The 22,088-nt window shown below is 46.8% G+C and overlaps 1 protein-coding gene across 1 annotated transcript in view; it reads left to right on the forward strand.

Moving 5' to 3' along the window:
• The window catches only part of LOC310779533 (exocyst complex component 6B-like), a gene marked incomplete at both ends in the record, with an annotated part of 81,181 nt that overhangs the window by 42,707 nt on the left and 16,386 nt on the right, over positions 1-22,088 (forward strand). The window contains 3 exons of the mRNA XM_083640059.1: positions 600-882; positions 1,523-1,568; positions 4,288-4,492. Of these exons, the coding sequence (XP_083496185.1) occupies positions 600-882; positions 1,523-1,568; positions 4,288-4,492 (534 nt within the window). The remainder of the gene's footprint in view (positions 1-599; positions 883-1,522; positions 1,569-4,287; positions 4,493-22,088) is intronic.

Raw genomic sequence — 22,088 nt, forward strand, 5'->3', positions numbered from 1 at the left:
GAAGTACTTTCTGATGGCTTCTAGACGATATCAGGGCTCAAAAAGTTGTGAAGAGCGTCTTGGGATATAACTTTGACAGTGACGGCTGCCATTTACTCTAGTCAGCGTGCCCTGTGTTTGTCCGAGTGAGGACGGGGGGTGGGGCTTAGCGATAGGTCAATTGTCAGCTATACAGTGATATGACCTAGTTAGCAGGGGCAAGATGTCTATCTGTGTAAATCATATTGAACAGCGGACAACATCTTCAACACTAATCAAATAGAAAATGTGTAGGATCCCTGAGATAAGAGAGATGGAGGAAAGGTTGAACTAGGGAAAGGTGGAAGGAATGTGGGATAACAAAACTGTTGGTGGAGAGAGAGGGGTGGCTGGGGGGAGAGATCTCAGCTTTACTCGGTATTGAAGAACAAGAAGGTGCTCAGAAACTAACGAGTGATGAAGGAGAGAGGGAGAGAGAGACGGATGGAAAGTTAAAGAAGAAAGGAAGGGAGAGGGAGGGAACGATTGAGGCAGGAAGAATAGGTTTAGAAGATCGACTAAAATGGAGAGTTCCTGATGCTTCTCTCTCTCTCTCTCCATTTTAATGTCTTCTCCCACAGAGTCAGGTGATCGAGACCAACCAGCACCTTCAGGATGACGGCAAAGGGGGTAAGCTGATAGGGCGACAAACTAGCCCTCCCATCCAATCAGGACTGGAGTTACAGCTGGGGACTTCTTCATTGATGCCGATGAAGATAAAAATCCACCCTTTTTTCCTCCCTCCCTCCCCTCTCTCTCTCTGCTCCTTTCAGCTCATCAGCTCCATGGAAGAGCTGAGCCAGTGTCGAGTGCAGCAGAGGAACATCGCTAGCACCATCGACAAGCTGTCACACTGTCTGCCAGGTAACGCACGCGTCGCACACAGGAGGATGGGGGATTCTAGCTCTCAATGCACTTTCTCTCTCACGCGTCGCACACAGGAGGATGGGGGATTCTAGCTCTTAATGCACTTTCTCTCTCATTTTATCATGGAAGTCACACAGGGGGTCCAGCTTGATCACTTTATTCGTCTGCAATTTTGCGCATGAACTCTTTCAAAAAAAGGCAAAAACCGCCACAAGCGACCGTAAAAAAAAGTTTTTTCTTTGTTGTCGTTGCAAAACTGAGGAAGTTGTTTCAAATTGTTTGCCGTTCCCATCTAATGCGATACTTCAAAATGTGCATAAAAACAGGTGGGTGGAAACGCGTCTAATGAAGTAATTGGACAGAGAAAAGTAGTGAAAAGTGCACCCTCTCTCTCTGTCTGTGTAGCAGTGGTCATACTCTGACCTCTAATTACCATTTACAGGAGAATTATTAACGTCATACATTTGGGGCCACAAAGTCTAACTTTGTCCCGGGTCTTTGGTAGCTCAGCAGGACAATTTCCAATCCTTCACTTATTTGAGCGTGAATGTAGTTTTTTGAGCAGATGTAGTTTTGGTGTCGTCATTCCCACTCTCAAAACCACTTGAATTCCCTTGTGCTTTGTGTTTTCCTTCAGTCCTGGAGATGTACAGCAAACTGCAGGAGCAGATGACGGCCAAAAGGTACGAGCGTGAATCTCTTTGTAGTGTTTGTGAATGTTGTCTGCCGTCTCAGCTGGTTCATTTGGGGAAACACGAGCACTAACAATGCCACTGCTGTGAGATAGAGGCGACCGATACTCTCCGCCGCCATCTACTTTGTTTACAGTAATTATACCAAGCTACCACAATTATATTGACTCATGTGTTGATGTTAAACGTACATTCGGCATTGGATTTTAGTGGCACTTCCTGTATATTTGACTGTTGTTTCTCGGCTGTCATTCTTCCAGTCAGCCACCAGATGGAGCCAGCGTATTTAAAACAGGAGTAGCATACTAAGTGCTTCTCACTTTCCAAGTCTGGTCCTTTTTACCATCCTTTTCCCTCTTCTCCCTCCCTCTCTCTCTCTCTCTCTCTCTGTCTCTCTCTCTCTCTCTCTCTCTCTCTCTCTCTAATATTGTTAATGCCTTCTTTTCCATCTTAGTCTCTCGTACTCTTTATTGGTCTCTCTTTCCTCCTCTATCTCCCATGAAGTCTCCCAGTGTCTCTCCCTCTCATTTATTTCTATTGCTTCATTCTCTGTTGATCCTTTCCCTTCTTTCTCTCTCTCTCTCTCTCTCTCTCTCTCTCTCTCTCTCTCTCTCTCTCTCTCTCCTCTCTCTCTCTCTCTCTCTCCTCTCTCCCTCTCTTGGTAAAAACTTGTCGGTCTGAGACATCACCCCGCCCCTCTCTCTCTCTCTCTGCCCTGGTCCTGACCTGTAAACGGGAGTCTGGCTGCTCGTAAATTTGTCGTTTGTTTGTGTGTTTTTCTATTTCCCTCCGTCCCGCGGCTGTCGGGCGCGCAGAGAGCAGGGGGAGGTCAGCCAACACCGACTGCTGTGAGAGAGAGAGAGAGAGAGAGAGAGAGAGAGAGAGAGAGAGAGAGAGAGAGAGAGAGAGAGAGAGAGAGAGAGAGGTGTGCAGTGTTAGGGGAATATTGTGTTGCTCAAGGTCCCTGAGGTGTATCTGTGTGTATTTATCTCTATGTGTGTGTGTGCACATGTTTGTAGGCGTGTTTCTCTGTGTGTGTGTGTGCGCATGCTGTTACTCATGGCTCTGTCAGCCCATAGTGTTTTAGCTGTGTGTCTGTAATTTCCCCTCCTTCCGGCACATGTACCTACTATTATTCTGACTGTGTCATACCTGGGTGCTTACAGGACGTCCTATAACTGGAAAACAAAAGTATGTTATGACGTTTGACTTTTGAAAAAAAAAAAAAAAAAACAGCTACTGCTGTTTGCCTTTTGTAGGGCAACGTGATGGAAGAACAAGCACATTTCTTACCTGGAAAATGGAGAAATAGCTGTTATAAATTGCTAAAATCCCACGTATCATCTGTTGTTATTAAATTAGACAATGAATTGAGTGAAATGAGTCAAATTGGACTGATATAATGATAAAACGTACACAATAGTGGACGTATCCACCTGAATCTAATGTCATTTAAAGTCGACACTGATGCGTGCGTAGCCATGACCGTGTCATAAGTGCCTTCAAAGCAGAGTGGTGTTCGGATGGTTGGCACTTTTAATCGATTCAGAACAGCTTTGATCTCGTCTATAGCAGTCGCCATTGTTCTTATTACTTCCTTGGTTCGGGCGGACAGCTTGACAGTAGTTCTTGACAGTAGTTTAACAACGCCGTTAGTCCCGCCTATGGCGCCGATTGGCTAATCATCAGACAACAGTGCCCCCCCGGCGCTTATTGGACCAATCATTTTTCACGCGTGAATCCGCTGTTGCATGTCACGATGCCAGGCCTGGATCACTCAAGTCGGTGGAGGGGACAGAGTCAAAGGCCTGGACCCAGACAAGACAGGTTCACCACTGATAGTCTTGTTTGATTACAGTCATCATTCAACTATTGTCTCTAAATGAATAGAGCTGTGCATCTTCACTGATCTCACGATTCGATACGATTCGATTATACAAGTCTACGATTCGATTCGATTCGATTATACGATGCATCTCGATGCATCTCCGATGCATCTCGATGCATCGCGATGCATCTTAAATCGATGAATCACTTTTTCCGCAATACATGATTTATTTTTTCTCACTTTCTTTTTTCTCACTGTGTGGCTACTTTTAAAATAAAAGTGCATTTGGAATTGCATTGTATTATGATCCATAATTAAAATAAACAACTGCATGTACTTACATTCTATTTTATTTGATTATAAAAAAAAAAAAAAAAAAAAAAAAAATTAATAATCGATTTTTGATATTTGTTAATCGATTCAGAATCGTCCTATTAAGCATCGCGATGCATCTCTGAATCGATTATTTTCGGCAGCTCTATAAATGAATGTGGTGCTGTTTTATTGATGATGAAATGACACAGGTAAATGATCCTGAAGAAAGTGAATGAATGAATAAATGAATGAAATGGACTTCAGTCAGTTTTGAAATATAAGCAGTTGCCAGGGATGCAAACTAGTCATCTTTAGGTGACAGTCTCCTTTTTCATCTTTTTCATCTCGAAATAGGAGGATTTCTCAGGGGTTTGATGTCTGCCCTGGTATCTGTCACCTTTTTCACTCTCCATGACTTTGCATCCCTGAGTTGCACAGACTCTTCACTGCTGGACTCTGTGAACGTCTACTAGCAACTTCTCATCTTTTGCTTGTCGTGTGCTGTGTTGTCGAGTGTTAACCCCTCGCGTGTGTGTGTGTATGTGCACGTGCGTTGGGTGCGTGTAGGTACTACCCGGCACTGCGGACCCTCCAGCAGCTGGAGCACACGTGCCTCCCCCGGGCGGGACAGTACCGCTTCTGCTCCATCATGGCCGACAACATCCCCAAGCTGAGGATCCACGTCCGGGACACCGCCATGTCCCAGCTCAGGGACTTCCTGGAGAGCATCCGAAAACACTCCGACAAGATAGGGGAGACCGCCATCAAGCAGGTGCACGCACGCACGCACGCACGCACGCGCACACACACACACACACACACACACACACACACACACACACACACACACACACACACACACACACACACACACACACACACACACACAAAGTTTCACTGGTAGTTCATTCACTGTTCATACTAAATCCTATAAAAAAGTAAATGCTACTGTAAAAGGCTAAAGCTAATGCACTGTAAGTCATATATAACCCACGTAATGTCAGAACTCAACGCAGAGGGAGTGGAACATGTAAATAAGCCCGGCCGTGCTAACGCTGTAGAGGATGAGCTGGTTGAGGCATAAAATGCTTCCCTTTCATGCCGGAGACCCGAGTTCGAGTCCCGACGTGTTCAAAGTGTACATTTCAATCATAAGTCACGTTCAACGTTTTGGTCATTTAAGCCTAACCCAAACCATAATGGTTCTATTGTCTACAAACCTTTGGGACATAATTCAACGTCTTCAAATCGGTCGTGTTGCAGGGGCTTTTATTGTGAAAGGTATGAGCAGAACTACATGATTGAGAATCGATTCTAGATTCTGGAATCGAGAATCGTTGGAATCGAGAATCGTTGGAATCGAGAATTGATTCTGGAATCGGATCGTGACCCCAGGAATCGGAATCGGATTGGATCGTGGCTTAGCCGGATCGGAGCACCCCTAATGTCTGTCTGTCTGTCTGTCTGCATGTCTGCATAGCCGTTTTCACACATGCGTACCGGAAAATTACCTGTAAGTCAATATCGGACATTTCCCGGAATTTCCCTTCACACCTGAGCGCTCGCATGTGGGAATATAGCAGCGAAATTGCCTGTATGTTGGGGGGCGGGGCGGCACTGCAGAGCGGGTGGGGAGTGACATGTGCACTTGGATGGGGAATCCTCCTTATTTTGGGGGTCGGCAAAACTCCGATGGTGAAATAAGTTTGCTTGTCACACAATAAATCACACTCGTTTGTCTTAAGAGGGCATGTATGTTGTATCATTCACATTCGCTAACCAGTCTTTGAACTGAAATATTTGAAGAAGTTGGGATCCGTGTCTGAGAGAAATAGCCTGGCTGTTTCGATGTTTATCCGTTCACCTGCGTCGCGTTGACGCACTTTTTACAGACTGGCTTCGTTTGATGTGTCCGGGCTTGCCTTCGCTGTCTGCAACGTAAGCAAAATACTTCCACATTTCGCTTTGTGCATTTGCTTTCTCAACAAGCGTTGGGCGGCTTGCAAGACTCTCAGAGCTGTCTGTGTCCCTGTCGGGCTGCTGACTGAAGGAGGAGGACTTAAGGACTGGCCAGAGAGCGAGCAGGCAGCAGAGAGGGGAGAGGGGGAAATCGGCACGCCCACACATGAAGCTGACATACCGCTCTTATTATCACAAGATCATTTCGCCAGTTTGCTTTAATGTGCGCGAATGATTAGATTATGCCCGCTGGAACATTAAGCAACGTGTGTACACCTCGCCCATGAGAAGGACCGGCAAATGACTTGACACGTTTCACACTTGTGTCCCTGATCGCGCATACCGCTCTTCTGACTGGCTCGAAACTGGTGAAATGTCCGCGATGACGGGGTCGCGCTTATACCGGAAAACAACTTTCACACATGAAGGCATTAGACCGCGTTGCGGTCATTTAGCGGTAAAAAGCGCATGTGGGAAAACGGCTCATGTCGTTGTCTGTCTGTTCCGGATTACGGAAAAACCCCTGGGCTGATTTTCATGAACCTTGATGGAAGGACCATCCATGGGCCAAGGAAGAAGCCATTAAATGTTGGAGCGGATCTGATCCGACTCACAAATAGTTGCATATCAGGGCAGACTGGACTATTGGCCTTGGTGGAGGTCTGTGCTCTCTGAGTGCACTTCTAGTTGATTTATATGCCCCACGAGTACTACAACTCCACTGGTCCTACACAATCACTTCCATCACCACGAGTACTACAACTCCACTGGTCCTACACAATCATGTGTGTGTGTGTGTGTTATATGAACATGCGCAATAAACACATCGCAAAGACTGCCTGAAACGCAATGAATAACAAAAGTGGTTTTATTTACATGCGTCATGCATTCCCCCTCAGCATCTGATCATTTTGTCTTGTGTTGTAAATCCAGCGTACACCTTTCCCTTGCAACAGTGCGCTCCGCCCCTCTGCCAAAGCCCAAACACGCTCCGTGTAGTTTCAGCTAGAGTCAGTGTGTATTTCATTTCTTTATTCAGTGGGCACAGGCTATGTTTGGGGTCTATGTTAGCATTATTAAAGCAGAAAGACATAGGAACTGTATAGCTAATATGCATACTTTAATATTTGTTTATTTATCGCAAGTCGTATCATCATCATCGCTATATTGAACAATGTTATCGCACAGATTTTCCTCGTATTGTGCAGGCCTAGTGTGCAAGCATCCATGCACTTAGTGTGACTGCCTGGAAGCAGGCTGTGGGTCTAAGCTCTGCCATTGGTGCCGACCATTTCAGTCGGCAGCGGAAGAAAATCCCTTTCCGCTCCCTGCGTGTCGAATCTGTCCATCTCAAATGCCTCCGTCGCTGTGAAACAACAACAACGCTAGCTCGTTGCTACACGCTGAAAATGGCAAGTTTTGACGAAGATTTGGATTGTGCAATAAAGCAGGTCTGCTTGGTACTTTCAAGGTGGATGGTTGTAAAGGTAACAGAGCCTTTTCCCCCCGCTAGCCCAGAGTGGAGGCATTACCAGCCAGACTCTCTCCCTCCCGGTGCAGGGAGAGAGAGAGTCTGGCACGCGAGATAGACTAGTGTGGACTTGATAAGAACTGTATAGATATACTGGCTTGCCTATCGGCCTATATAACATAATTGGTTTTGTTCTCCATTCTCTCTCTGTTAATCAGAAGCAGCTTTAGAGTGTGTGTGTGTGTGTGTGTGTGTGTGTGTGTGTGTGTGTGTGTGTGTGTGTGTGGGTGTGTGTGTGTGTGTGTGTGTGTGTCTTGCTCTGCGGTCCCATTGCCAGTAAACAAGCATGTAGACGCTGCGGGAGACGCCGTGGCTTGTCAATGAACACGCGCGTGCGCACAGTCACACGCATACACGCACTCACGCACACACACACACACACACACACACACACACACACACACACACACACACACACACACACACACACACACACACACCAGACCCTATCTTTCAGCACTGACCTCATTGTTTTCTGTTTTCCAAGGCCAAGGAAGTTATATATGTGTTTGTGTGCTTTGTGTCCTCTTGTGGTATCCATAGCTCAAAGGGAGGCCTCTTGTTTATTTGTGTGCCTCCCATTATTTGGGGAATGCAGCACCATGGAAGTGCAGGATGGAGGGCTGGGATGGGAATGAATCAGGAAGAAATGGCCTGGTGACAGACGAGAGGAGGGAGACCGAGCGAGAACTGACCGCCATGTGGTGAAGGCTTGCACAATCACTCCTATACCATTCTCCATGTCACATTTGATGCGTCCACTATTAGTAACCTGGGGACTTTTGGCCAATATCGAAATTGTTTTGTGGCTTCAAAAGTTTCATTGTTTTTCCAAGATTAATTTTGCTCGCCATAGTGAGTAATTAGATTAGGAATTTGACTTGGTGCAAGTATGCAGTATGCAGCGCAGCGGTCACATCAACAGCAGAAGATGAAGCAATTACAGAAAACAATCAAATTATACAGTGCAAAGTGAGAAGTCTTTTAAAGAGACATAATGGGGGGGGGGGGGGGGGGGGGTTAGTGACCATGGGACAATGTCCATATAATGGGGGGAGGGAGGGTATGGCATGGTGCGGACCCCAGCCCGTTGCAGAGCCTATTGTGCTCCCAGGGGGGTTGGGGGGGGAGGGGGAGCTTTCGGGTCTCATTGAAGAGGCGGATGGCAGTTGGGAAGAAGCTGTCCCTGTATCGAGAGGTGCTGGTTAGGGGTGCTCCGATCCGGCTAAGCCACGTTCCGATCCGATTCCGATTCGTGGGGTCACGATCCGATTCCAGAATCGATTCTCGATTCCAACGATTCTCGATTCCAGAATCTAGAATCGATTCTCAATTATGTAGTTTTATATTGCAATAACACACAAAGGTAAATCTAAGACAAACAATTACAAATTTATTAATGCTGAACTTCAAATTCAACTTCTGAAGTATTACAGTCAGGGCCTAAATTAATTTTGCAAACTAGGGGGGGAATTCCCCCTTATGTTCTTCAGATAAGATGGATTTATAGGCTGGGGGGGATCTGTAGACTTTGAGAAGGATTTAAAGATTTTGGGGGGAATACATTAACCAGAGTTCTTAACACATTCACTGCCAGTCGTTTTTTTTTTTTACTGTAGGTAGCTTCTGCCAGAGGGGTTTTTTGAGGATTCTGGCTCATTTTACAAGAGCCGAGGATTCTTTTCTGCTTGGACTTTGTGAACACAAAGTTCACAAAAGTACTAATAGAATGTGTGCTTTCTCTGTCTAAAAGAGTTAGTTTGTAGAGTTAGTAGTTTATGTAGATATTAGCCGTTGAGTACAGCATGGTTTCAGAGATTTTCAGAGAGTTTTGAGATAAATGGATTTTTAGAACCACCTCACGTGCCTGTGATTATGGGTGCCCTTGGGCAAGTGTGTATACTGTGTGTGTGTGTGTGTGTGTGTGTGTGTGTGTGTGTGTGTGTGTGTGTCTCCTTCAAACTCCTCCCTCCGTAGGTGTGTCTCTGGTGGCTTTGCAGTGTTTTGTCACAGGCGAGTTTCTGTTGCCTCACAGATCCCAAAAAAAGAGAGGGGAATCGCAGGAGCGGGAAGAGGAGAGGAGAGGCGAGGGGGGGGGGTTAGACACGGGAGAGAAATTCCTTCGCGATCCCCTTCTTCCAATCTTGAGGCGTACTCCGCTCTGCTGCTGCTGCTGCTGCCCACCGCCAGCTCACAGCCGAAATCGAAAGCATTTTCGCCAAGCCATTTCCTTGAGAATGGCTTCCTCCCCGCGGCTGTTTTTTCTTTGCTTTCTCTCGTCTGGAGACACTGTCGCCACTTAGTGGGGTCGGTAAAATAGATTAGACACATTCAATACCTCCAATATTGGTATAGGAGACGTAAAAGGGTTAGATCAACGTCCCACCGTCAAAAAAAAAAAAATGATTTTTTTGACGTGTTTAACACGTTCACTGCCAACGACGTATTACTCCGTCAAAAAAAATCCAACGGTTTGACTGCCACTGACGTATTACTCCGTCAAAAAAATTAATTTTTTTTTTGACCGTGGGATGTGCATCTAACCCTTTTACATCTCTTATATAATTATTGGAGCCACCGAACGTTTACAACCCATTCCACCGACCCACTAAGTGGCGACAGTGCTCTCCTGACTAGAGGGAAGGCAAGCAAAAAGCAGCCATTCTCATGAAAATGGATTGGCGAAAACGCTTTCGTTTTCGCGCTGATTGCTGGCGATGCGGGATTGCAAATTTGCATAATAGATTACAGGTGGAACACACTTTGAAACACGCAGCATAAATATGACCAGAATCGCAAAAGCTTCATCAAAGCTCTCAACCAAAACTCCAAGAAGCGAGCGAGTCCATCCAGACTTCCTCAAACAGCGGCCGCGCAGACAGGCAGCAGCAGCAGCAAAGCAGTGAGACTGGTGACAAGCTTGTGACACGGCCGCTGCAGCCAAGAAGAACGCCCACGGAGGGAGGAGTTGGAAGCAGAGGGGGGTTTCCTGCTGTTATAGAGGAAATTACTGTTCAAAACTATTGTTTTAGATGTCTGACGTCTTACTGATGCCAAAAATGAATGGTTAAAGTGACTGTTCTATCGAATTTCACAAAAAGCCGTTTATCTCTGAATAATTTTTCTGACGCTGAAACCATGCTGTATTCAACTGCTAATGCTTACATAACTACTAACTCTACAAACTAACTCTTTTAGACAGAGAAAGCACACATTCTATTAGTTCTTTTGAGATATTGTGTGTTCACAAAATCTTAGCAGAAAAGAATCCTCGGGTCTTGAAAGATGAGCCAGAATCCTCAAAAAAAACCTCTGGCAGAACCTACCTACAGTAAAAAAAAAACGTCTGGCAGTGAATGTGTTAACACGTCATTGGCAGTCAACCGTTGGATTTTTTTTGACGTGTTAACACGTCATTGGCAGTGAACGTGTTAAGTGCAAGAGGTGGTGCACCGTGGCAGTACAGTACACAAATGACATGAACATTTGGACACTTATTCAGCCAGTATCTTGCATGTTGCGTTCAGGTGCACTGTATTTTTTTTTTTTTTTTTTTTAACAATACGAAGAAGAATCGATTCTTGCGAGTTTGGAATCGATCCAGGAATCGTGGATCAACGACGTGGATTAACACGTCATTGGCAGTGAACGTGTTAAGTGCAAGAGGTGGTGGCACCGTGGCAGTACAGTACACAAATGACATGAACATTTGGACACTTATTCAGCCGGTATCTTGCATGTTGCGTTCAGGTGCACTGTATTTTTTTTTTTTTTTTTAACAATACGAAGAAGAATCGATTCTTGGGAGTTTGGAATCGATCCAGGAATCGTGGCATTAAGAATTGCGATCCTTTCAAGAATGGATTTTTTGGAGCACCCCTATAGTGCTGGTACTGCCAGACATCAGTCTTCTGCCATGGGGGAGGGCCCTGAAGAGTTTATGACCTGGGTGGGAGGGGTCGGGCAGGATTTTCCCAGAGCGCTTTAGCATCCTGGCAGCGTGTAGGTCCTGAAGGGATGGCAGGCTGCACCCGACCACCTTTTCAGCGCGGCGGATGATGCGCTGCAGTCTGGAGATGTGAAAGATGGCAGCGAGAGGCAAACGTTTGAAAGATTTGAGCGATCCAGAAATCCTGTAAAGTTAGCTGAGTAAATGTCACACAGCTCGCTTGAGTTTCTCAACCTGGCCCGTCTGTGATGCTTTACACCAAACCAAAGAGACGAGAGAGGAGGAGATGTCACACTGCTGAGTCCAGCTGTCTCTGCTCAGTGCTGTATAGGAGATGCATCAGATTGAACTCTTAAAGGAACACTCCGCCCATTTTCAACCAGCTTTGTATCATTAGAACATCAGTAGTATATCAGAAAACTGTAAACGGTTTTGAAGTCTGTCATTTAATTTGACAGTTATTGAGTGTTAAAGTGTGGACCAGTGACATCACTGGTCCACACTAACTCAAATGAATAACTCATTAACTCAAATCAACTCTCAATAACTGTCAAACTAGATGAATGATGAACAGTTATTGAGAGTTGATTTGAGTTAATGAGTTATTAATTTGACTTAGTGTGGACCAGTGATGTCACTGGTCCACACTTTTAACACTCAATAACTGTCAAATTAAATGACAGACTTCAAAACAGTTTACAGTTTTCTGATATACTACTGATGTTCTAATGATACAAAGCTGGTTGAAAATGGGCGGAGTGTTCCTTTAACACATTGAGTGCCAAGGACGTCTGTGGACGTCCTAAAAAAAAGTAACGAGGAGTGCCAAGGACGTCTGTGGACGTCCTAAAATCATAATTCATATTATTCCATAATTCTGCTGTTTAAGGTCGTACCTAGCCAGTGAGCATGAATCCCTTCAAGGGATCACACGGCGCCACCTTAAACATCGTCACAGGAGCTGCTCCACCCACCTCAGATCCTTTACTTTGTACAGGAGACAGCGGAGAAAGCCGTGGAAACCGATGCATGCTTTCTGCCAGAGCCGTATATATTGCTCTGTCTACAGCGGAGAGTGGGCTCGGCTGCATCCGCGCTCACAACTGAGCTCTTATGCTTCTATCTATCTCCACACGATTTCCTAGAAAGCCAGCATCCGAAGCCGAACGGCCAAGCCTTTTCGTTCAGTCGCGTTTTGCCAGCGCGCATCATTTCCTTGATGGGCGCTGGGATCTGTCCGGGGCAAAAACGGAGTCGAAAAAACAAACTCTGTGCGTGTGGGGAGGAGCCCGCAGCTCAGAGGTGGAGAGGGGGGGTGGAGAGGGGGTGGAGAGGGGGTGGAGAGGGGGGGGGGGGGGGGGGGGGGGACAGAAACCACACCACAGAAACCACACCACACGCCACCACATCAGAAAACACCAGCCAGAGTCAGTGAATGTGCTCGAAATTAGAGTGCAAAAGGTATTCATAAAAGGGACTATATCTTGGAAAGTAAAAAAAAACGACAGAAAACCCTTGAAAGTGCACTTTTTTGAGAGGCTGTCATTTCATAATGGAACTGTCTAGAAACAAAATTTCTTCTTTGGAAGAAGCAGGAGTGTTCAATGTTTCATTAAAGTCCAGCCCCGTTAATATAGCCATAATAGAAAAAATTCTATAGCTGTTTTCAACTGAATGGAAGTGAATCTGGCACAGGCTCCAGACAATTTTACTGAAGCGCTGTGGCACTCAATGTGTTAAGTTTGGATTCATCGCTTTTTATTTTATTTGATCAAGTCTTTGGTTTTTCGGTTTTTCCTCCCATTTCCTCCCTAATTCTACTTGGCCAATTCCCCCTGCTGTGCCGGTCGTTGCTCCACCCCCTCTGGGGAGAGTTGTAGACTAGCACATGCTTCCTCCGATACATTTGCAGTCGCCACCTGCTTCTTTTCATCCAACAGCGTTTCGAAGTTTCACCGGCAGGACATACCGTAGCACGTGGGAGGATCACGCTATTCCCCCCCCCCCCCCCCCCCCCCCCCCCCCCAGTTCTCCCCCGCGAACAGCCACTCCGACTGACCAGAACATGCGCCGGTGCAGCGACCAGGACACATACCCCACCGGCCAACTGTGTCTGGAGGAACGTCTGACCAAGCCGGAAGTCCAGCTGGTTCGGGAATTGAACCCCCGGTCTATGCGGTGCTAAGGGGAGTGCTTTTACCTCTACACAACTCAGACGCACCAGTTTGGTTTGGTTTGACTTATTTGCACAGATTTAAAAATGGAAACATACAAAAGGAAAGCAACAAAAGAATGTGCCGGTAGAGAGACAGGAAATCCTACCTCGGGATTATTCTGGGTCTCGACCTCAAAAATTAAAACGAATATTTATAATAATCCAGGCAAACAAAACCCAGACGGCCCTGATGGGATTGAACTCTTCAGTTTGGATCCATCACTTTCTGTATGAAGACGTGACCATACATGAAGCCACAATTTGATTTGGGCACAACCAAGGGGGCGGGGCTCTCAATCAGTGGGGGTGAGACACTCTTACCTGTTGATAGATTGATAGATTGATAAAAATGGCTGAATTTTGACATAACATCTTGTCTAGTGCAGCTTAATTTATGTCTGCTGGAGTTGAACATAGTAAAGGTGTTGATGTAAAAGCAGATGAAACGTGAATGATTGCAGTCGTGGCAGTTGGTCCTAAAATGCAAAAAGTGCAGTAAAAGAGAGACAAAATGAATTAGGGTCAAATAAATGAGGGTCCTTGTTGATATGAAAAATGTTGACAATCCCTGTTTTACACCGTGTCCTTGCCACAAAATGACCCTGGCCTGGAGGGGATGTTAGGGACTTCTTCTGCTGTCCTGTAGATGTCAGTAGAGGATAGTGGTTTACTCTTCTTCTGCTGTCCTGTAGATGTCAGCAGAGGATAGTGGTTTACTCTTCTTCTGCTGTCCTGTAGATGTCAGTAGAGGATAGTGGTTTACTCGTATAAAGAGGTCATCCTGACTGTTGCTGCTTGCTGGGTGACCACTGGGATTTTCAAGCACCTTTGGCGAGGGATCCCCCAGATACATACTGTACAGTGCCACTGCTCCCCATGTGAAAACAACTCGCACCAGATAGAGATGTCTGTCCTTGAATATGACGTGTGGAGGTTAAATCACTATTCTAGTGCTGTTGGTAGGAAACTATGAGTATATAAGTACATTTACTCAAGTACTGTACCGGTACTTAATAATAATTTTGGAGGTACTGGCGCTTAACTTGAGTATTTAGATTTGGTGAGACTTTCTACTTTTACCTGGAAATATAATTTTTTTACTCGACCAGATGTATCTAGTTACTTTCCAGAATAAGGTTTTACATTCAAAACACACGATAAGCTCATCAAATATGAAATTAAACCGTTTTTATTTCGTCACAGACGACACACCACACATGCACACACGTGCACTGCAGCCAGTACACACACACACACACACACACACACACACACACACACATGCAATTGGAGGCACAATGAAATGTGTCCTCTGTTTTTGACCCATTGTCAGGCCAGGAGCGCCCGGGGACCAACTTCTTCCAACCGCCACTGGTCAAACGAAACGACGATCTCCTGCATGTTTTTAGTGGGGGGTTATATATGCAGGAAACCCCCAGGGTAACTCCACGCAGAAAGGCCCTTTCGACGGGATAGCCCACCTGCCTGGTGGGCTATCCCGTCGAGGGGTGGGGAGACATAGCCCCAGTGTCAACAGAGTCCCAGGCGAGAATCGAACCCAGGACCTTCTTGCTGTGAGGCGAGCGTGTGAGGCAAGAACGCTACCACTGTTCCACCGTGCCCCCGTTACATTGTTAGACGGTGACATGTTAATACATCAATAATACAACACTGAAAGAATGAGGACTTTCATTGTTGGGAGGTTGCCAGCACAACTGGAGAGAAAACCACTCACCATTCACTTCAGTACAGTACAACTGAAGGCAATGCTGGCTGCTTCTCTCTGGGGTTGTGCTGGCTGCTTCTCTCTGGGGTTGTTGCTGGCTGCTTCTCTCTGGGGTTGTGCTGGCTGCTTCTCTCTGGGGTTGTGCTGGCTGCTTCTCTCTGGGGTTGTTGCTGGCTGCTTCTCTCTGGGGTTGTGCTGGCTGCTTCTCTCTGGGGTTGTGCTGGCTGCTTCTCTCTGGGGTTGTGCTGGCTGCTTCTCTCTGGGGTTGTGCTGGCTGCTTCTCTCTGGGGTTGTGCTGGCTGCTTCTCTCTTGGGTTGTGCTGGCTGCTTCTCTCTGGGGTTGTTGCTGGCTGCTTCTCTCTGGGGTTGTGCTGTGACTGCTTCTCTCTGGGGTTGTTGCTGGCTGCTTCTCTCTGGGGTTGTGCTGTGACTGCTTCTCTCTGGGGTTGTTGCTGGCTGCTTCTCTCTGGGGTTGTGCTGGCTGCTTCTCTCTGGGGTTGTTGCTGGCTGCTTCTCTCTGGGGTTGTGCTGGCTGCTTCTCTCTGGGGTTGTTGCTGGCTGCTTCTCTCTGGGGTTGTGCTGGCTGCTTCTCTCTGGGGTTGTTGCTGGCTGCTTCTCTCTGGGGTTGTGCTGGCTGCTTCTCTCTGGGGTTGTTGCTGGCTGCTTCTCTCTGGGGTTGTGCTGGCTGCTTCTCTCTGGGGTTGTTGCTGGCTGCTTCTCTCTGGGGTTGTGCTGGCTGCTTCTCTCTGGGGTTGTGCTGTGACTGCTTCTCTCTGGGGTTGTTGCTGGCTGCTTCTCTCTGGGGTTGTGCTGGCTGCTTCTCTCTGGGGTTGTTGCTGGCTGCTTCTCTCTGGGGTTGTGCTGGCTGCTTCTCTCTGGGGTTGTGCTGGCTGCTTCTCTCTGGGGTTGTGCTGGCTGCTTCTCTCTGGGGTTGTGCTGGCTGCTTCTCTCTGGGGTTGTGCTGGCTGCTTCTCTCTGGGGTTGTGCTGGCTGCTTCTCTCTGGGGTTGTGCTGGCTGCTTCTCTCTGGGGTTGTGCTGGCTGCCTCCCTGAGTGTTATATGCTTCTCTCTGGGGTTGTGCTGGCTGCTTCTCTCTGGGGTTGTGCTGGCTGCTTCTCTCTGGGGTTGTGCTGGCTGCTTCTCTCTGGGGTTGTGCTGGCTGCTTCTCTCTGGGGTTGTGCTGGCTGCTTCTCTCTGGGGTTGTGCTGGCTGCTTCTCTCTTGGGTTGTGCTGGCTGCTTCTCTCTGGGGTTGTGCTGGCTGCTTCTCTCTGGGGTTGTGCTGGCTGCCTCCCTGAGTGTTATATGGACACACTTCACCTGTGTTTCAGCTGGCACGAGGGGGAGTAGATGATGACAGGTTGAACTGTGTCCCTTGAAGGAAAAGGGTTTGAGGACTTTCTCCACCACTAACAACCTATAGTACATGAAGTGCTAGTCATCAGAGGCAGACATCCTCAAAAGTACAGTAGATGAACAAACGTTCTGTTCAGCAAGATAATCTTCGCTTTACCCAAATTCCCATTCAAAAATCCCATTGACTTTTACACGTAGGAAGTGCAGGGACTTCTGGGGAAACCTACAAAAATGGCTGTCCCTGCTGGCCGTACTCTATAAAAGCAGGATGACCCCCCACGTACAGCACAGGAAGAGCGGACGCGTCGCCCATTCCACAGTCGTTTTGTCTGCGGACCCCTCGCTGACCCCTGCCGGGGGTCCTCCCACCGCGTTTCGGGAGTCACTGGGGTAGATAATCCGCTTGCAGTCACTGAAGAAGCTAACCGCTAACTCCCCTAACCACTAATTACAAGGGAGATTTTCGTAGCCCTCGCGGTGCGGCCGTCCTGATACTGATACTGGGATTACAATGTTGTATCAAATGTTTGGCTCAGAAGCCTGTAGCTGACTGTGTGCGTGTGCGTGTGTGTGTGTGTGTGTGTGTGTGTGTGTGTGTGTGTGTGTGTTTGCGCGCGCGCGCGCGTGTGTGTGCGTGTGCACACATGTGTGTTTGCGGATGTGTGTGCACGCGCATAGTGTACTTGTGATCCTCATTCCCCTCATTTTTCACTTTCTTACCATTTTTCTCATTTTGCTTCAGCCCTTTCTCATTCTCTCCCCCTCTCTCTCTCTCCCTCTCTCTCTCTCTCTCTCTCTCTCTCTCTCTCCCCCCTCTCTCTCCCTCTCTCTCTCTGTCTCTCCCCCTTTCTCTCTTCCTCCCTCTCTCTCTCTCTCAGACAGCATGTCTCTCCGCTGCACTCTGGTCTAAATTAGCTCTAACTCTCTGTACCCGGCCGTCGTTTTGGCTCGCCCCGACCGAGGATGTGAAAATAAATAGATCTGGAGAGAGAGAAGGGGCAGAGGGAGGGAGGGAGGGAGGGAGAGAGGGATGGAGGGAGGAGAGGACCGGGCTCACAATGGAGCTATTGTCTGCTGCCACATGCCCAGAGAGAGAGAGAGAGAGAGAGAGAGAGAGAGAGAGAGATGGAAGTGGAGGAGAGAGGGAGAAAAGAGGCAAAGAAGAACAAGATGAGTAAGGGGGGAGAGAGAGAGGAGAGGGTAATGGTGGAGGAAGAGAGAGGGGCAGAAGAGGATGGAGTGAGAGCAGATGAGGGGGATAGAAAGAGGAGATGGGGGCGTCTGTGGGTAGTGCAGCGGTAGATTCCCTGCCTACCAACTCGAGGGTTGCAGGTGCGAGCCCCCGCGTTACCTCGGGCTTGGCCGTGTCTGCGGGTGGGAAGCCGGATTAAGGGTATGCCTCCTCTGGTCAGTCTGTTCGTTTGGGGGCGGGGGATGGAGAGTGAAGGGTAGGGGTGGGACAAAATATTGATGCTGGAATATATCGTGATACTTCTGCTTGTGATACATTATGCATACACTGGTGCCAAATATCAATACTTTTTATTAAAACATGCAGGCAAGTTGGTTATGGCGCTGAATGTGTATTTTTTGCATTATTCTTCCTTTAAACTTCATTTGCACAGATTGAACATGTTTTAGCGAGGCATAGTTGTATCCTTCCTTTAACCCATTGATACCTGATGCAGCATTTGCGTGTATAATATATCCCTTTAACACTGAAATGACGGGCGTGTCCTTTTACCTTTCATCCCAGATACAACACGGACGCGTAGTGATGATGTGTATATCGTTGTTTCAAGACATGTGACCAATGAAATGCATCATGATTTGCTGAAACAGACGTGGCGGAGGTGAAATGCATTGTGGGACGGTGTGGAAAGTTTTCCAAAGCTGAACTACACGGCAAGTCAAGGAAGCGGCATTCCAGACACAGACGATTCCCAAACAACCAGTTATTATAGAGGATGGAATTAATGATGCTGACGTAATTTCAGATTTATTTATCTCATGTTCCAATCTGCAATAGCCTCAAGGTTTTACTGCACGTTGGAAATTCTGCACGTTCTTCTGCTGCACGGTGGCAATTCTGCATGGCCGTGTTTCAGACAGTAAGCTAAGTTAATGCTAAGTGATGACCTGAACGGAGTATGACTTACTTTAGCCGTTTTCCCACATGCGTACCGGAAAATTACCTGTAAGTCAATATCGGACATTTCCCTTCACACTTCGGCTCGCGCATGTGGGAATCTATCAGCGAATTTGCCTGTATGTTGGCGGGGGGAGGGGGGAGCTTATTTGGGGGGTCGGCAAAACTCGAAATAAGTTCGCTTGTCAGTTGTCACACAATAAATCACACTCGTTTGACTTAAGAGCAGCGTCAAGCCGCCAGCGTAATAAACACAGCCGATTTACCCCCTCCCCTCTCTGCTCGAGAGCAGCAGCCACACAGGACAGACACAGCGAGAATGGCAGGCTTGCAAGCTGCTCAACGCTTGTATGTATGTAGAGAAAGCAAATGCACGAAGCGAAATGTGGAAGTAGTTTGCTTTGATGTGCGCGAATGATTAGATGATGCACTTTGAAGAAGTTGGGATCCGTGTCTGAGAGAAATAGTTGCATAATTGCATATCAGCATGAAGCTGATATGCTCCAAACAAAATTTATAGCTGTGGTTTATTTTACAATAATGTTTCCTACCCGGAAGTGGTCCGCTTGCCACTGTGACTCATCAGCAGGCTCTGTAACGTAGCCTCGGGAGTCGGGCTTATCGCTGGGGGAAAGACCTCTAGCCGCCGGGGCCGGATGAAACACGTCCTATTAACAGGTTATGTTTGTTTCTAAGTGATTAATATGTTTCTCCGCAAATGCGACGATGTTTTGCGAGACACCGGTTCTGCATGAGAACTGCCCCCAGAAAGCAGGCCCGCCCACAACACTCATGATTGGTTCTCCGATGCAAGGCTTCCAACAGCGCCACCTAACATTATGCAAAGATTTAAATAGTAATATTCTCAGTCTTACAGGAGTGAAACGGATTAAGACTGAGGGCTGAGTCTACTGCGAGACTAATGCGGAAGTGCCTTAAACCTGCGTTCTTTCTAATGACCAGCAGGGGGCGACTCCACTGGCTGCCTGCAAAAAAGAAGTCCGATTGTATAGAAGTCAATGGGATAATGACCCTACTTCTCACTTGATTTATGACCACTTTTGAGTTGATGGTCTCAATCTGACTAGTTTCAAGTCTTCTTCAATACAGCATGGTGTTCATTCTGTAAATGATGCTCCCATTTAGAGTCAAATACAGCATAAAGCAGACTATGCTTTGGGGTGTGATTGACAGGTGGCCTGTCCAGTGATCACACAGCGGTGCTGACCACTGGACCAATAGCAGGCGGCGCTGTGGCTCTGTGGGAAAGCCCTGGTCTCGTGCTACAGTACAGTAGCTGCTGCTGGCTCCAGAAAACATCATGGTGACGGTCAAAATGCCAAAGCCAAGGCTTCCACAAAACAATGGCTGATTTTATACAGTCTAATACACTTTCCTCACCAAACCTCTTTGTCATTCTTTCATAACTCTCTCCTGTCACTTGTCATTTCTCTATCTCGCCCTCTCTCTCTCTCTCTCTTTCATTCTTTCCCTCTCTCGCTCGCTCGCTCTGTCACATCACATTTCCCCCTCTCTCTTGCACTGTCCTTCTCTCTTTCCATCTCCTCATCTTTCCGTCTGCCTCCCTCTTTCCTCCTCTCCTCCTTTTTTCTCCCCATCTCGCTCCTGTCTTCACGTGCCGTATAGGAGACGAGCTTTGCTGCTGCCTATTCGGTAGTCACGCATGCACACACACACACACACACACACACACACACACACACACACACACACACACACACACACACACACACACACACACACACACACACTAATAGGAAACAGACTGCTCAGTTTGTGAAGTGGAAGAAGATTGATTACCTATATCTAGTTACTGCGCACACACACACACGCGCACACACACACACACACGCGCACACACACACACACACACACACACACACACACACACACACACACACACACACTCTGAGGGTGGCAGAGGGCACATGCTGGGTCGGTGTATTGAACCATCACAGGCAAAACCAAAATAGAGCTCTATGGGTCAGCGTGTCAGTCACTGTGTGTGTGTGTGTGTGTGTGTGTGTGTGTGTGTTTCTTTGTCTGCAGAATAATGCTCCACAGTTCACTGCCATAGAATACCGTTATGTCTGGCGCTCTGTCTGCCTGCCAAAAAGTGATCCAAATACAAATTCCAAGCTTACCTTACTCACCCTATATCTTGAAAAGCCTTTCTAGGAATTTACAATTGGTACGTTTTTCCCGCCAGAATAATAAGCGGTCTCAGTAAATGAAAAATATTCATACACTTTTTTTTTCAATTCATTTTTGAACAAAATATCAAATAGCCACCCAGTGAGTGAACACATTTGCAATGGGCAATAATTATAACTGTGTAATAGTTGTATGTAGATGAATAATGTTAATTAGGCATATATTTCTACCCAAATAAGAGCTCCTCACTGACGCTGCAGCAGAGGCTTTTAAACGTTCACTGCGTAATCCTCTTTAACCCATTGATACCTGATGCAGCATTTGCGTGTATATCCCTCATTTGTGTGTGTATCCCTTTAAGACCGGGAGCTGCGTGTCGCGGTGCGCGGTCTGAAAGGGATGCACTGCATCAGGATTAGGGCTGTCAGCCTTAACGCGTTAATCGCGATGCGATTAAGGGCCGACTATAACGTTTTTTTTTTTTTTATCGCGTTAATCGCATGCCGCTATTTTGTCCCTTCGTCGCACCCGTACTTGTAGTCAAGCCGTTCGGTTTCCTGTCTGCTGCTTGTGCAGGCATGGAAGAGAACGTCAGCAATACGCTTCTAAATGGCTCGTTTTACTTTAAAAAAACTCCCCAAATAGCACAGTGGACAAGTCGAGAGCCGTAGTTTGCACCTTGTGTAAAACGGAATTAAAATATCACCGAAGTACATCGAGTTTGAGGCGAGCGATCACCTAAAAGTAGCTAGCGGCCAGCTAGCAGCCAGCTAGCTAGCGCGAGACTCATCACTCATTCTTCCTTCAGAGTCTCGGATGCGCGGCTCCAATGGCTTCACGCGATATACACGTTATCAATACACAGTTTCCAATACCGAGCCATTATTCACATGGAAGTGCCAAAGTTTTTAGCTCAGACACAGTCTTCTTCGGCTGTGTCATTTTGGGTTTCGACCAGTTACTTTGTCAAGTAACTCAAGTTACAAATTAAGTAAAACATTTTTTAATCAAGGCACATATTTAAATAAATATACAATCATTTCCTAATCAAACTGTCTGTTTTTATGCAAATAACCACTATAGATGACAATAACAAAGGAAAATAATAACATTTAGAATTTTGGATTGTTTACACTGACTTCAAGGCGGTTGACAATATTTTTCGGGATGGTTCCGGGGCCGCGATGTCATTCTGCTGCTGCTGTTGTTTTGGCAAAAGTAGTGTAATAAGTAATGAGTTACTCTACATAGACAGTAATATTGTAAAGTAACGTATTACATTCAGATGAAAGTAACTAGTAATATGTAGT

Source organism: Poromitra crassiceps (genome assembly GCF_964638095.1).
Source record: "Poromitra crassiceps genome assembly, chromosome: 7".
Taxonomy (NCBI): domain Eukaryota; kingdom Metazoa; phylum Chordata; class Actinopteri; order Beryciformes; family Melamphaidae; genus Poromitra; species Poromitra crassiceps.